General features: G+C 45.7%; 1 protein-coding gene across 6 annotated transcripts in view; it reads right to left on the bottom strand.

Moving 5' to 3' along the window:
- pcnx2 (pecanex 2) overlaps window positions 1–12,125 on the bottom strand; it is a 36,942-nt gene that overhangs the window by 1,886 nt on the left and 22,931 nt on the right. For 3 of the 6 annotated variants that reach the window (XM_088609757.1, XM_088609754.1, XM_088609753.1), the window contains exons 22-33: window positions 10,987–11,095; window positions 9,967–10,096; window positions 9,657–9,715; window positions 8,642–8,857; window positions 7,351–7,604; window positions 6,671–6,904; window positions 6,059–6,162; window positions 5,426–5,570; window positions 4,676–4,906; window positions 2,537–2,811; window positions 1,804–1,976; window positions 692–1,161 (exon numbers count right to left, since the gene is read on the bottom strand). In XM_088609757.1, the coding sequence (XP_088465883.1) occupies window positions 692–1,161; window positions 1,804–1,976; window positions 2,537–2,811; window positions 4,676–4,906; window positions 5,426–5,570; window positions 6,059–6,162; window positions 6,671–6,904; window positions 7,351–7,604; window positions 8,642–8,857; window positions 9,657–9,715; window positions 9,967–10,096; window positions 10,987–11,095 (2,400 nt within the window). Of the gene's footprint in view, window positions 1–691; window positions 1,162–1,803; window positions 2,018–2,536; window positions 2,812–4,675; window positions 4,907–5,425; window positions 5,571–6,058; window positions 6,163–6,670; window positions 6,905–7,350; window positions 7,605–8,641; window positions 8,858–9,656; window positions 9,716–9,966; window positions 10,097–10,986; window positions 11,096–12,125 lie in introns of those variants that run through there. The other 3 variants (XM_088609755.1, XM_088609758.1, XM_088609759.1) reach the window with 3 other exon arrangements.

Here is a 12,125-nt window from a genome sequence, read left to right as displayed (position 1 = left end):
CGTGAACAGGACAGACGTCTTTACGCAGAGGGTTGTGGGGAAACTGGAACAAGCTTTGTCCAGCTTCTTTCAGGGAAGGGCTGATGATATCTATGGATTACTGACTAACTACCAAGCGGATAGTCTAAACAGGCCAAAGAGTCTCTCATCTGGTTAAAGACTGTCTCATTCTTTCCATTCTGTTTGTTATTTATTACATAATAAACTGGACATGCCTCAAAATTTGACAAGGTGAAATATGTCCCAGACCCACATGACCTGAAATGACTGAAATAAAAAGGTTGTTGCCACATTATTAATAGAAAGGAGTAGAATTACCACATTAAAACCACTTATTCGTAATATACTGTAGTGTGCCTGAAATAATTTACATGCAAAATTGTAACCAGAAAATCATAAATACAAGGTTTGAGTCATCTCAGGTCTCAAGCCAAGGAGACATGGTCTGTTAATGAGCCGGTAGCTTTGCCTCCAACAGCAAATTACAGTCTGTTCCCCCAATATCAGGGCACAGCCAGCGCTCCAGTGTGCGAGAACCCATTGCAACAAAAACACTGAGATTATTAACCCTAAACCAAAACATTAAACATGGTAAACACCAGCTTACCACTGTTGTGTATCCATAGTAGCTGCAATAATTAGAAAAATGGAAATGATCTAAATAAAATGATAACCGTGACATAGAACTAACTTCTCTTGCACTTGTTGCGGTATGATCGCCCCCGTCGGTGTCCCTCTCTGCTGCTACCTGCGTGGCTCTGCTGGCGGATCTGCCGGACGGCCCGGCGGCGATGTTGACGCTGCTGGAAGACTGCGTGTCCGAGGTGTTCCCGCCCTCCGCTCCCGACAGCCCGGAGATGACCAGGCCGCTGGAGAAGCTGCGCTTGCCGAAGAGCAGGCTGAGCGTGGAGCTGGAGGAGGAGCCCTGGCTGGGCCTGAGCTGGGCCGCGGCCGGCAGCTGGGAGCTGAGCGGGCCGGCCGCGGAGAAGCGGAGCGCCTGGGAGAAGACCGAGGCGATGGAGGTGCTGTTGGACAGCCTCTGCACCACGCCCTGGGCAGAGGTGGACACCTGCTGGCTCTCCAGGATGGGCCCGGACTGGCTGGTGACGGGGGGCCTCGGGTTCTGTGGCTGGACAGAGCGGCTCCTGTACTCTCTTCTGGCTAAGAAGTAGAAACAGTGAGGCGTGTTGGCAGACCGGCCCATTAACAGACTACTTGCCTTGAAAACCCAATATGACTCAAACACTGTTTTCATGTTTTCCTTTAAGTGGTCAAAATGTCATGTTATTGCATGCATGCTAAATTAATAATAATAATAATAATAATAATAATAATGTTGCTTTATTAGCCCTATACAATTTCTTGCATTAGGAATTCGTCTTTTCGCAGACCCCAGCTTGCTCTCCATGAGACAGACACACAGACAGGGAGAGAAGCCTGGGGTCAGAGCGCAGGGTCAGCCATTGTACAGCACCCCTGGAGCAGTTGGGGTGAAGGGCCTTGCTCAGGGGCCCAACGGAGTAGGATTCCTCTGCCGGCAACCTTCCAGCCACAGGCGCAGATCCTGAGCCACAGAGCCACCACTCCACCCGATTACTAATTATTAATCCAGGTAAGTGCTTATTAATGTGCTCTTCATTGTCTACACATTTTTACCAAGAACAAGGCAACAACAGTGTTTTTAAGTCAGTTATTTCAGGTCATTTGATTGTAACATCCAGCAATGACGAGCCACGCCTGCCCTATTTGCGGCTCAAAATCAATAGTGAAAAGTCAATGGGTGCTGCAATGGGGTGCAAGTACCTGCTCCGTGCTGCCTGCCTCTGGTTGCCTGCACAGCCCTGGTCCTGCCCACACTCAGGCTCTGAGAGGTGATGGAGCTGGGGTGGTTACTGAGAGAGGAGCCTCCACCCCCACAGTCCCCGTCCTCCATGGTCCCCCTGCTGTGGCAGCTCGTGACGGTGTCCTTCCTCACTCTGCGGGACACGCAGGACAAGAGGAACCCGCTATCGCACAGCTGGAGACAGATGGGCCATGAGCTAGCAGATTTGTTTCTGTGTAACTGAGCTTTCCATTCCTGGAACGTATTTTAATTTGAAAAAAAAAACCCACCATGCACACTTCAAGCCCCAAGTACCATTTTCCACTGCAAAGGGAGAAAAAGCTGAAAGTGTAATTTTCCTCCTTATATTCCCCCGCTAAACTTTAAGCACACCAGAAATGGCAGTTTTCACGAAATCTCTAGCCTAGCAAGTCACAGGAAAAAAATGTTTGAAAACTGAAGGTCTGGGAAGATCTTGATGAGATTGTAGATAATAACCTTCCGGAATAAAGGCATGCCTGTATTGTAAGTAATGGTCATCAGGGGTCAACTGAAAAACAGCGGGATCAAGCAGGAGAAAGAGAGAGGGGAAGGAGGCAGCACTAGCCGAGCGACGAGAATCGGCAACAGAGGGCTGCCCATGAAGGCACTACAGAGAGGAAGTGAAAAGAGAATGAGGGAGAGATCACTGCTTTTCACACCTGCTGTACTCACCTTAACCATTTGGAGAAGAGCCAGGATTTTAAATTCACCAAACTGATGGGCGCACCCCAGATGCCCTGGAGCTGCTTGTGGGCTCCCATGTAGGACGTAGTCAGAGGCGACACGTACATGGGGTAGCCCAGAGGCTGGTCACAGGAGGAGTTGATCATGTTCCTCAGAGCTTGCTTGGAGTTCTGGATGCTCCCTCTCTCTGGGTTCCGATTGCGGAGGAACACCAGCTCCTGCTGCTGCCCTGCCCAGAGACCTCGGACACACTCCTTGTTGATCTGGAAGAGAAAACAGGTCAGGGAAGGCAAAGCTCATGTCAGGTTTTGATCACAAGAAATGGAAAGAAAGCTCATGTGGACTTTGGACTTGATGAGCTGCGCCACGCTCGGCATTAGAAATACAGAGAACTGGCTTGTTAGTTTCCTACTGTACATGTTGTATAATCAGTGCCAAAGAACATGCCGTAGTGAGCTGTGAAGGCAAGGATGTTGCGCGCTGTGTGCCCTGAAGTGTGACTGCAGTCATGCAAACTTTGTGTTCGTTAGCAATCACTGAGGTGGGACATCATCACATTCTGTTTTATGTTTAAGAGCTGTACATTTTTCGGCCTGCGCTCAGATCAGCCGTCGTGCTTTTAACGCTGCAGCTATAAAAGTGGTTCATGTGCATAGGCTCTCTAATGCCCTGCTGCCAGTTAATGGGACCCTACCAGACATCCATAATTACAAAGCTGCTTATTGCTTATTGTAGGACAATGAAAACCTGAAGCCTATTGTGGAAGCATAGGCAGCAATGTGTGATTGCACCCTGGACAGGGAGCCAGTCCTTACCAGGACACACACACACACACCAATAGATTTAGGGATACTTATTGACATTGCCAGCAGTAAAGCACCCAGAGAAAACCCTAAGTAAATCCAAATAAATTAAGATGCACATTACTTCTAATGACACTGAACAAAAAAACCTGTTTCACATTCCCTTTTCTTTAGTTTGTCTGACACATAGCGACCCTGTATAGTAGAAATAAAATGTTTGAGGGACATTCTCTGAATGTTTAAGCTGTTGCCTTTTATCTGATCATCTCAGTTGAGACAGTCATGTTGATCAAAGGTCCAGGTCGTCAGACAAGTGGTACCAATTGTGAACTCAGGCTAAGACAACTCTCTGTTCAATGAGGAGTGTGTATTCTCTCCAAGTGAATTCTAAGAGTCAGCCCTCTGAGAACATACATAGAGTGAGAGAAATGTGAGGATGAAAAGATATCACTCGTGTAGGAGGAAGGAGGAAACTTAAGAAGGAAGAATAATCTCAGAGGAGAGAGGAAGACCGTATTAGAGGTGAAGTATTTGGCCTGTGAGAGAGATTGCTTAAAAGACCAGACTCTATCCAGGAAATCTGAGCATTGGAAGAGTACCAGACTTTATGTCTTAAGAAAGAGATTTGCTGTCATATTTTTGTGCAAATACTGAATACCTACTTTTGTAGTATCTACAAGCTAAAAGAAATGTAGTGTGCAGGGTTTTAAAAAGAGAAGTAGCTTCCAAATGTTCTGTTTAGTATCCATTCTGCTGAGAGAATTAGTCCTGGACAGTGATACTCTGTTTGACAGGATGCATGTGCTGTCTTAAGGTGTTTTGTGTCTCGAATTCACCAGGAATTCTGTGTCTAAATCTGTTGAAGACAGAATTATTGAAACTCTTAAATCTGTGAATATCTATACAAGACTGTGGGGGTTCTGTTGTTGTAAATAAATATTGATTCTACATTTGCCACCTTATTGAAATATTGCCACCTACTGTAAATCTGCCATTTCTTACCAAGCTGCACAGGAGAAGCGAAGAAAACACATTCCACGATATGCTTAGTATTCCCTGACTACAGAGGGTCCACTTATTCATTTTTGTAGCCCGTATAGCAAGCTATTGTCAGGACTGATGGGCACTACTTATTTTATAATTATTCATACTCCCTTATTGCAGCATCATCAAAAATAATATTTAAGTTCATTAGTTATTTTGCATTATTAGGCAAATGTTATTTTAAGAATATTTGCATCTGAATGCAAGTTACACCTTTACAAATTTGGAATAACCAGAGACTGTGAAATGGGTGCACCACCGGCGCAGCTCTGAGCCTCACCTTGATGACTTGGAAGCTGAGGTGACGCTTGTAGAGCATGATGATCTTGTATTCGTCAGCGCCCTCGTCCATCATGTGCCTGAGAGTCAGGAGGGTGTCCCTGCTGGACAGCACGGCCTTCCGCCAAGCCGGGTCTCCCTCGTGACAGATGACCAGGGTCTCCTCGTAGTTACTAATAGCCTCGTACAGGACCGCAGGGTCCTCTGTCTCCTCCAAGCAAGTGAAGTGATCCTGCATAAAAAAAAGAGGAAAAATGAGAGCTGTGCCTTTCAGTACGTCTTCCAGAATCCCTGCTGTTCATGTTCCAGGAACTGGAACTGCCTTCGAATGTCATCATTTAGTGATCCCCCTCCACTGTCAAAAGCTGTCCAGACATTTGATGCAGTCAGAAAATCTGTGTTGCTGTTCATCATGTTGGAGAAAGTAATCGGTCTTCACGTCTCTTAAGTGCAAAGTGCCTGTTGCCTGCTGTGACACACCTCTTTAACTTGCAGTGTGAGGCACGATCAACACTTGTAATTAATGTCTTAAAAAAATAATTAAAAAGAGGCCGGGACAAAATCTGTAAAGCTACGGTCACGGAATGTGATGCCATGTGGAGGAGTGGACCTATGCTTCCTGAACAAGCATGCAGAAGAAGACATTTTTCATATTTTGAACATCACCAATAAATTCGACTCAAACAGTTGACAGGTGGAGAAACCCCTGATGTCTTGAGAAGTGTTTAAAGAGTGGGGGTGCAGCTCTTACCTGGTGGAGCTTTAAGCTCATGCGTACCGCTGGGGCCACAACCTTCTGAAGGAGGTCCATGTCCGTGAACACCCACTCATCCTTAGCCGCTATGCGGAAATCTCCTTTAAACAACGCGTTGAAGCCATACAGGAAAGACTCCAAGCTGCCAAAGAGATGGGCAATGAAACCTCACCAGCACCATTCACCGTGCTGGTCAGTGGGCTGCTTACCAGGGAATGCTGGTAACACATAACCAGTGCCTAGTTCTGCTTTATTTCTATGTGCCCTCTGTTACATTTTACATAGAGGCTAAATATGATGTTATAACATACGGAATCCCTTATAACCAGCCTATAAGAAAGTTTTATGATGGCATTATTAGGCTACATAAGGCTATGTTGAAATAAAATTTGGATTTGATAAAGTGCCATTAAAACCTGCTGCGTAAATTACATCGTGTTAACCTAATCTCAACTAAACAGCACAATATACTATAAACACACATGGACATGCTGCACAATCAGGCCCTTATACATATTGTACGTGTATCAGAGCAAATGAAATGAATGAAGATTTTCAAGCCTTTCTGAGCAGCTCGTTGCTCCCGAGACAGCAGCTTGGACACTGTCCCGAGATGGAGGGGACATTGACCTGTTGGACATGTTGTGGGAGGCGCTCCCTAAAGATCTTCTCCCAAGGACCGAGAGAGCAAAGCACAGGGTGACTAAGGGGGAGTCCTCTTCGCTGTCGACAGGCTGTGGAGTTCGAGCACACAACAGGATTTACCTGCTGGCCTTGTCAAGTGCCAGCCGAATTCCAGCGTTCGTTACAGGAATACAAATACACGTCAAAAATTCAATGTGAATGGGATTTATTTCCACGGTTAAGACAAGCAATAATTCTTAATCCTACCAACACTTTCATTCATTTTTGGCTGATTAATTGCATCAGATACGTCAGAGAATTCAGAAGGGAGAAGTTACATTAAATATGTGGGGTTTTATTGTTTTTTTTCGGCAGTGTTTTAGACTGATCCCATCCACTTATTTCTTAGTATCAACTCTGGTGTTACTCGAAATACAAAAGTGATCCATTGCCCTTGTAAAAAGCAATGTGATTTGTAACCATGTTGTTACAAATTAGACCTGTAATGGTTTTAATGGGAACTACTGTACATCATAACATGTCACCAGAATACCCCCCCCCCCCAGCATGTCCCCACGCTGCAGGAGGTCAGAGGTGAGCAGCTGTAATACCACTCACCTCCTCCAGCTTGCTGCTGCAGTACTGAATCCACTCCAGGTACACGTTGCAGAAACTGGCCCTGGTCACTCCTTGGAGGCAGAGGACGTAGTCCTCGTCGATCTTGACACTGAACACCGCGGGGTCTCTCTCGATGTGGTGCCACTTGGTGTACACCTGGAGTGCCTGCTGCACTGAATGCTCTTTGATCCACTCCTGAAGCTTAGGGGAGTGGAGCAGGTAGTATATGATGCTCTGCAGACGAAACACCAATGAAAGAGAGATCAGGATGGCTGTTACTGAATGAATCCTTCACTTCTCCCCCAGTCAGCAATTTCACATATCGGAGAAGAAAAGTCCATTACTGGCACAAAAGAAGGTTTGAGAATACTGTAAACTCTCAATGATGATCTTCTTCAAGCATCATTTACTTGTTCCAATGCATTTTACACTATTCTGTCTTGCTTTTTCTAACATCTCACATTACAACAGTAAATGCTTATATGGTTTGTGTAGAGCCCCCCTCACAAGCTGCATTATGATAGGCATCCTGGTGATTTGAGGGGCCTGTCGTGCTCTAAACTGGGGATCTGCCCTGTTAGAACATCAGAGATGCAAATTCAGACTTCAGCCTTCCTACAACAGCAGTGCAGGATGTATTTTTTAAAAAAGGTCTTGAAATGCATTCAGACTCTCTTTACCTTGAGATAGTAGGTGATGAGCAATTTCCTCAGGTCGTACACCTGCAGCATGGTGGCGGCGTTGTTCTCACTGACACTGTAGCCCTCCAGCAGGTACTTGGTGGAGGTGACCTCCCAGGCCAGCCAGCGCAGGTTGAAGGCGGCGTTGCAGGACAGGATGTGAGGCAGGTGTCCCGGCTCACAGCAGCAGCAAGCGTCGTCGTCTTCCACGCCCTCTGCGATGGCCTCCACTTCCCGCTGCTGGCAGTACGTGCCTTGGGGAGAGAAACTCCGCTTCAAGAAAGGCTCGTGGGCTCACCGTTTACACCCTCTCAGGGAAACGACTCACAGGGAGCAGAGTATAAAAGAGGCTGGCTGCTTTGTAAGAAACTCAGTACCATGCACACCAGGAGGAGAGTGAACAGAGGGAAGACAGAACACAGTTATCGTGGTCCACTTGTCAGCATCCAGTTTTAGTCATTTAGATTCATTCTAGAGTCCAATAGATGTTTATTATTACTCTTATTATTGTTAGTAGTAGCGATCTAGCTTGATCTAGTTTGATCTCAGAACTGAGGATGGGACAGATCTTAAGAAAACCTGGAATCTCCTGTAAGCAGTATTGGTGGGCCAGTAGGTAGCAGTCTTCCCTCCGGATAACAATTTCCAAACCAGTACATTGACCGGGGACTCGGCCTTCACTTGAATGACGCAAGATCCTTAGTAGGTCATTGAACACTGGCCTACCTAAGGGTTCATCTTTAATTCATTTGGTGAAGCTATTTCTTACTTCTGTGCCTGATCTGTTCTATAGTGGGGCTGCTGTTTCAGAATGGTTGCCAGTCAGCCTCACCCAAGGGGGGGCTGCACTTTTGTGATGGATGTAGGTAGAAAGTGGGACCCATTCTATATATAAAGCACTTTGGGATCTTCTAGAATATATGACTATTTTTAGTACTAACATACTCACTGGCCAAAATATTAGGAACCCCAACTCAATAGGTTGTAGTGCACTATTAGCTCGTGGAACCTGAGGCAGACTACCATCAGCAGTCCCCCTTCCAGACCAGAATAATCAGATCCTGACTGTCATTGCCCTGATCAAATGTGTAGTTAAATCCCCCACGCTCAACAGAGCCTCATCTGAGGGAGAAGTGAGATGGCACTGGGGTGCAATACTTCCCATAGTCTTTTCAAGCTGTTCTTGCTATTCACCGGAGCCCAGGAAGGAGTGGGTGTTCCTAATATTTTGGCGGAAAGGTGTGAGTATAAATCTAATAAACAGCATCTACTTTAACAACAAGTGTCCCACCTCTGAACTCCAGGCCTCGTAGCTGGAAAGTAACCAGGCCGTTCCCAATCTCAATCAGGTGCACAAAGGCGTTCAAGTAATCTGAGGCCAGCATGAAACAGTCCCCTTGGCTGTAGTCCCCCCAGCGGCCCAGGAGCAGATCCCCACACAGTGAGCGCTGCAGGGATCGCGTCAGGTACTCGTAGAATATCGAGTTGAGGTTGTTATCATCGCTTCCTGAAAAAGACAAAAAATGCCTTTGGTTAAGTTCCTTTCTTTAAAAGACAACAGAGTGGAGAGCTTCTAAGGGATATTTATTAGGACACAAGTGAATAGAAGGGAGAAAGAATGGTGATAATAGAAGATTTTGGTCACAGGCTTGTCCATATCTTTCGGATTTCATCTGGTGTTGTTAGCTTTCTAAATATATACAGACTGCTCTTGATTAAACCTGCACCTGAATCACAGAGAGATCCCTAGCTGCAATCTAGGTTTTTACTCAGAGGGCCTTAGAAAGCTATTCTTGCACAAGCACTCATGGGAAAGGTGTAGAGATGCATACTGCACCCCCCGTGAGGAACCGAAATGGAAGAACGGGGTGAAATGAAGAATTAAACATGAAGAAATAAATAAAGTCAGAGCTGTCGTGTAGCTCTTCAATGAAACGTGTGTCATCAGGAATTGATTATGTTTACATGGGGACCTACATCAGTGTGCTTCCGCTACAGTGGAAGAGTAGGGCTTAATTCCACACTGAAAGGCAGAAATAAGAAACACAACATTTTGGCTGTTGAGCCTTTTGCAGTTGTTGAACCTGTTTAATACCTGAGCCTTATTATTAACTAATATATATTTTAGAAAGCATTGTGTTTTTTCTCTTTCTACTTTTGGAATTAACTTGTACTCTCTTGTAAACTGAGAGTTTGTGTATCTTTGTGAAGGCACGGCAAACACTGCTTTAACACTGGCACGTTACAGGAGTGATTGAACTCGATATTCAGCCAATGTCCTGACTGAGAGAGATCCTCCTTTTTACCTGCGTCTTTCTCAATCTGGGACATCAGTCTGCTGTTTGAGTTGTCTATCCGTTTGGTGCTGCACAGAAGAGGAGAGAAAAACCCAGCTGGAAATGAAAATACATTTGTTAAACAGACTATATATCACCATCACAGACCAGTTTAGGTGGGAGAGGAGGAGAGTAAGGAGGATGTGGCTTCTTGGACAGCACTTATAGCAGATCCATGCTGCTGTGTTTAAAGGTTTAGCCCAAAATAACGCCCAGCAGACAAAATGACTCCAAAAGCCTTTCTTGGAAGTCCAATCAACCAAAAGAAAGCAATCCTTACTTGTAGTTTCTTTCCCAAAACTTGACCGGTCGGGGATAGGAAAGGACGAAGATGGCACTGCCGAGGAAAGGACTGAGTGGGATGTAGAACAGTGAGGTCACCAAGGTCTGGAGCAGGAGCATGGCTGAGTCTGCGCTTCTCAGTGAAGGAAAAGGGACTTCAGCACAGCGGGACAGAGCACAAGGAGCCAGGAGACTCCCTGCTGACACATAAAGCTGCTAGATTCATTTTTACAGGTTGGTAAGAGAGGCTTCATAGTTCTGCAAAATATTTGGACAACGGAACAATTTCCAGACGCTGGTGGGATATCAACCCTAAGCTTCAGGAGTGGATCAAAGAGCCTTCAGTGCAGCAGGCACTCCAGGTGTACACCAAGTGGCACCACATCGAGAGAGACCCCGCCGTGTTCAGTGTCAAGATCGACGAGGACTACGTCCTCTGCCTCCAAGGAGTGACCAGGGCCAGTTTCTGCAACGTGTACCTGGAGTGGATTCAGTACTGCAGCAGCAAGCTGGAGGAGGTGAGTGGTAGTACAGCAGTGCAGAGCTGCTCACCTCTGACCTCCTGCAGCGTGGGGACGTGCTGGGGGGGGGTATTCTGGTGACATGTCATGATGTACAGTAGTTCCCATTAAAACCATTACAGGTCTAATTTCATGCATGTGTTGCAACACTATTACAAATCACATTGCTTATTACAAGGGCAATGGATTCGCTTTTGTGTTTCAGATAACACTAGAGTTGATAAGCGCTTCTCAGTGAAGGAAAGGGGACTTCAGCACAGCGGGACAGTGCAAAGCAAAACCGCTTCTGTCCCACTTGGATAAGGAGCCAGGAGATTCCCTGCTGACACATAAAGCTGCTTGATTCTTTTTTACAAGTTGGTAAGAGGGGTTTCATAGTTCTGCAAACTTTCCAGACGCCGGCGGGAGGTTTCTCTGTTGGGAGTGGTTCATTTCTGTAAAGACACAATGGTTCCCGGCGTGGGGAAGACTGGAGGCAGGCGGGGGAGAAAGGATACGTGGCACAGCGAAGGGCTGAGCGACAGCGTGAAATGCACTTCCCCAGGAGATCTGCCACGGCGCCACATACACCAGGACAAAGTGCAGCTTGTAGAGGAGGTCCCGGAGCTGCAGCAATGAGGACAGAGAGGTCAGTCAGCACTGCAAGGGAACTCCTAAATCCCAAACCCAAAGCACTGCCTTCTGGTAGACAGAACCGTTTCAGCTTCAGAGGGCTGAAGACAGGACCAATTAGTACATTCTATTAGTTTCTAATAGAAATACAACTAACAGGAGGTAATCCATAACTCTGGACTGGGACACATGGAATATGGGCTGGACATCATCGCTGGGGCATCACCAGCTACCTGAATCACGCAGGGTAAACCAATATCAAGTCTGGTTCTGCCCTCTCTTGAGATTCCACAGAAGTGACACAGGAGGCCATAATTAGTCAAGACCTTGGTTTAACATCTCATCTATATTTTGCCATATGGAGATAATGATTTAGTATTGGGCCAGAGGAAAGAGCTTTTACCTTCCGGTCCCCCAACACTATTTACAGCATCATCCTGGTTTTCCTTAGAATGCAGACCAGGCCCTTGCGTAGCTTCTGAGGTCTGAATCTTAATATTTGTTATTTGATTTATTCATTCTTTTGTCAAATGTTTGCCTGAAATATTTAAATATCTTCTTCTAGTTACAGGTCGGTCCAAATTTCTAGGTTGGTCCATATTCCTGCATTTTTTGGAATTCATGGGTCTGTCAATGATAAGAAACCATCTGGGTCCTGCAAAACAGCCTCAAATCATTATTGTTATATATTGTTATTGTCATCCTGTAAAGCACTTTGAGAAGCCACCTTTAAAGGTGCTATATAAAATAAAGTTTATAATTTATTATTATTATTATTATTATTATTATAAATCATGGTAGTCCCACTACCACGTTTGATGGTCAGAATGAGGTTCTTCTGTTGGAACATTCTCATTGCGGCCAAGTTTAAACTTTTCACTCATATGTCCAGAGATCATTCTTTCGGTAGACGTGTGGATCATCCAGGTGCTCTTTCATCAACTTGAGACAGCAATGTTCTTTTTAGAGCACAACAATCCATTCCATTCAGTCTTGTGATGGCTAATGCATGAACACTGACATC

The sequence above is a fragment of the Lepisosteus platostomus genome, chromosome 17 (genome assembly GCF_059453375.1).
Source record: "Lepisosteus platostomus isolate fLepPlt1 chromosome 17, fLepPlt1.hap1, whole genome shotgun sequence".
In the NCBI taxonomy this organism is placed as follows: domain Eukaryota; kingdom Metazoa; phylum Chordata; class Actinopteri; order Semionotiformes; family Lepisosteidae; genus Lepisosteus; species Lepisosteus platostomus.
The sequence above is the reverse complement of the archived record's forward strand: the minus strand, read 5'-3'. Positions and strand labels throughout refer to the sequence as shown.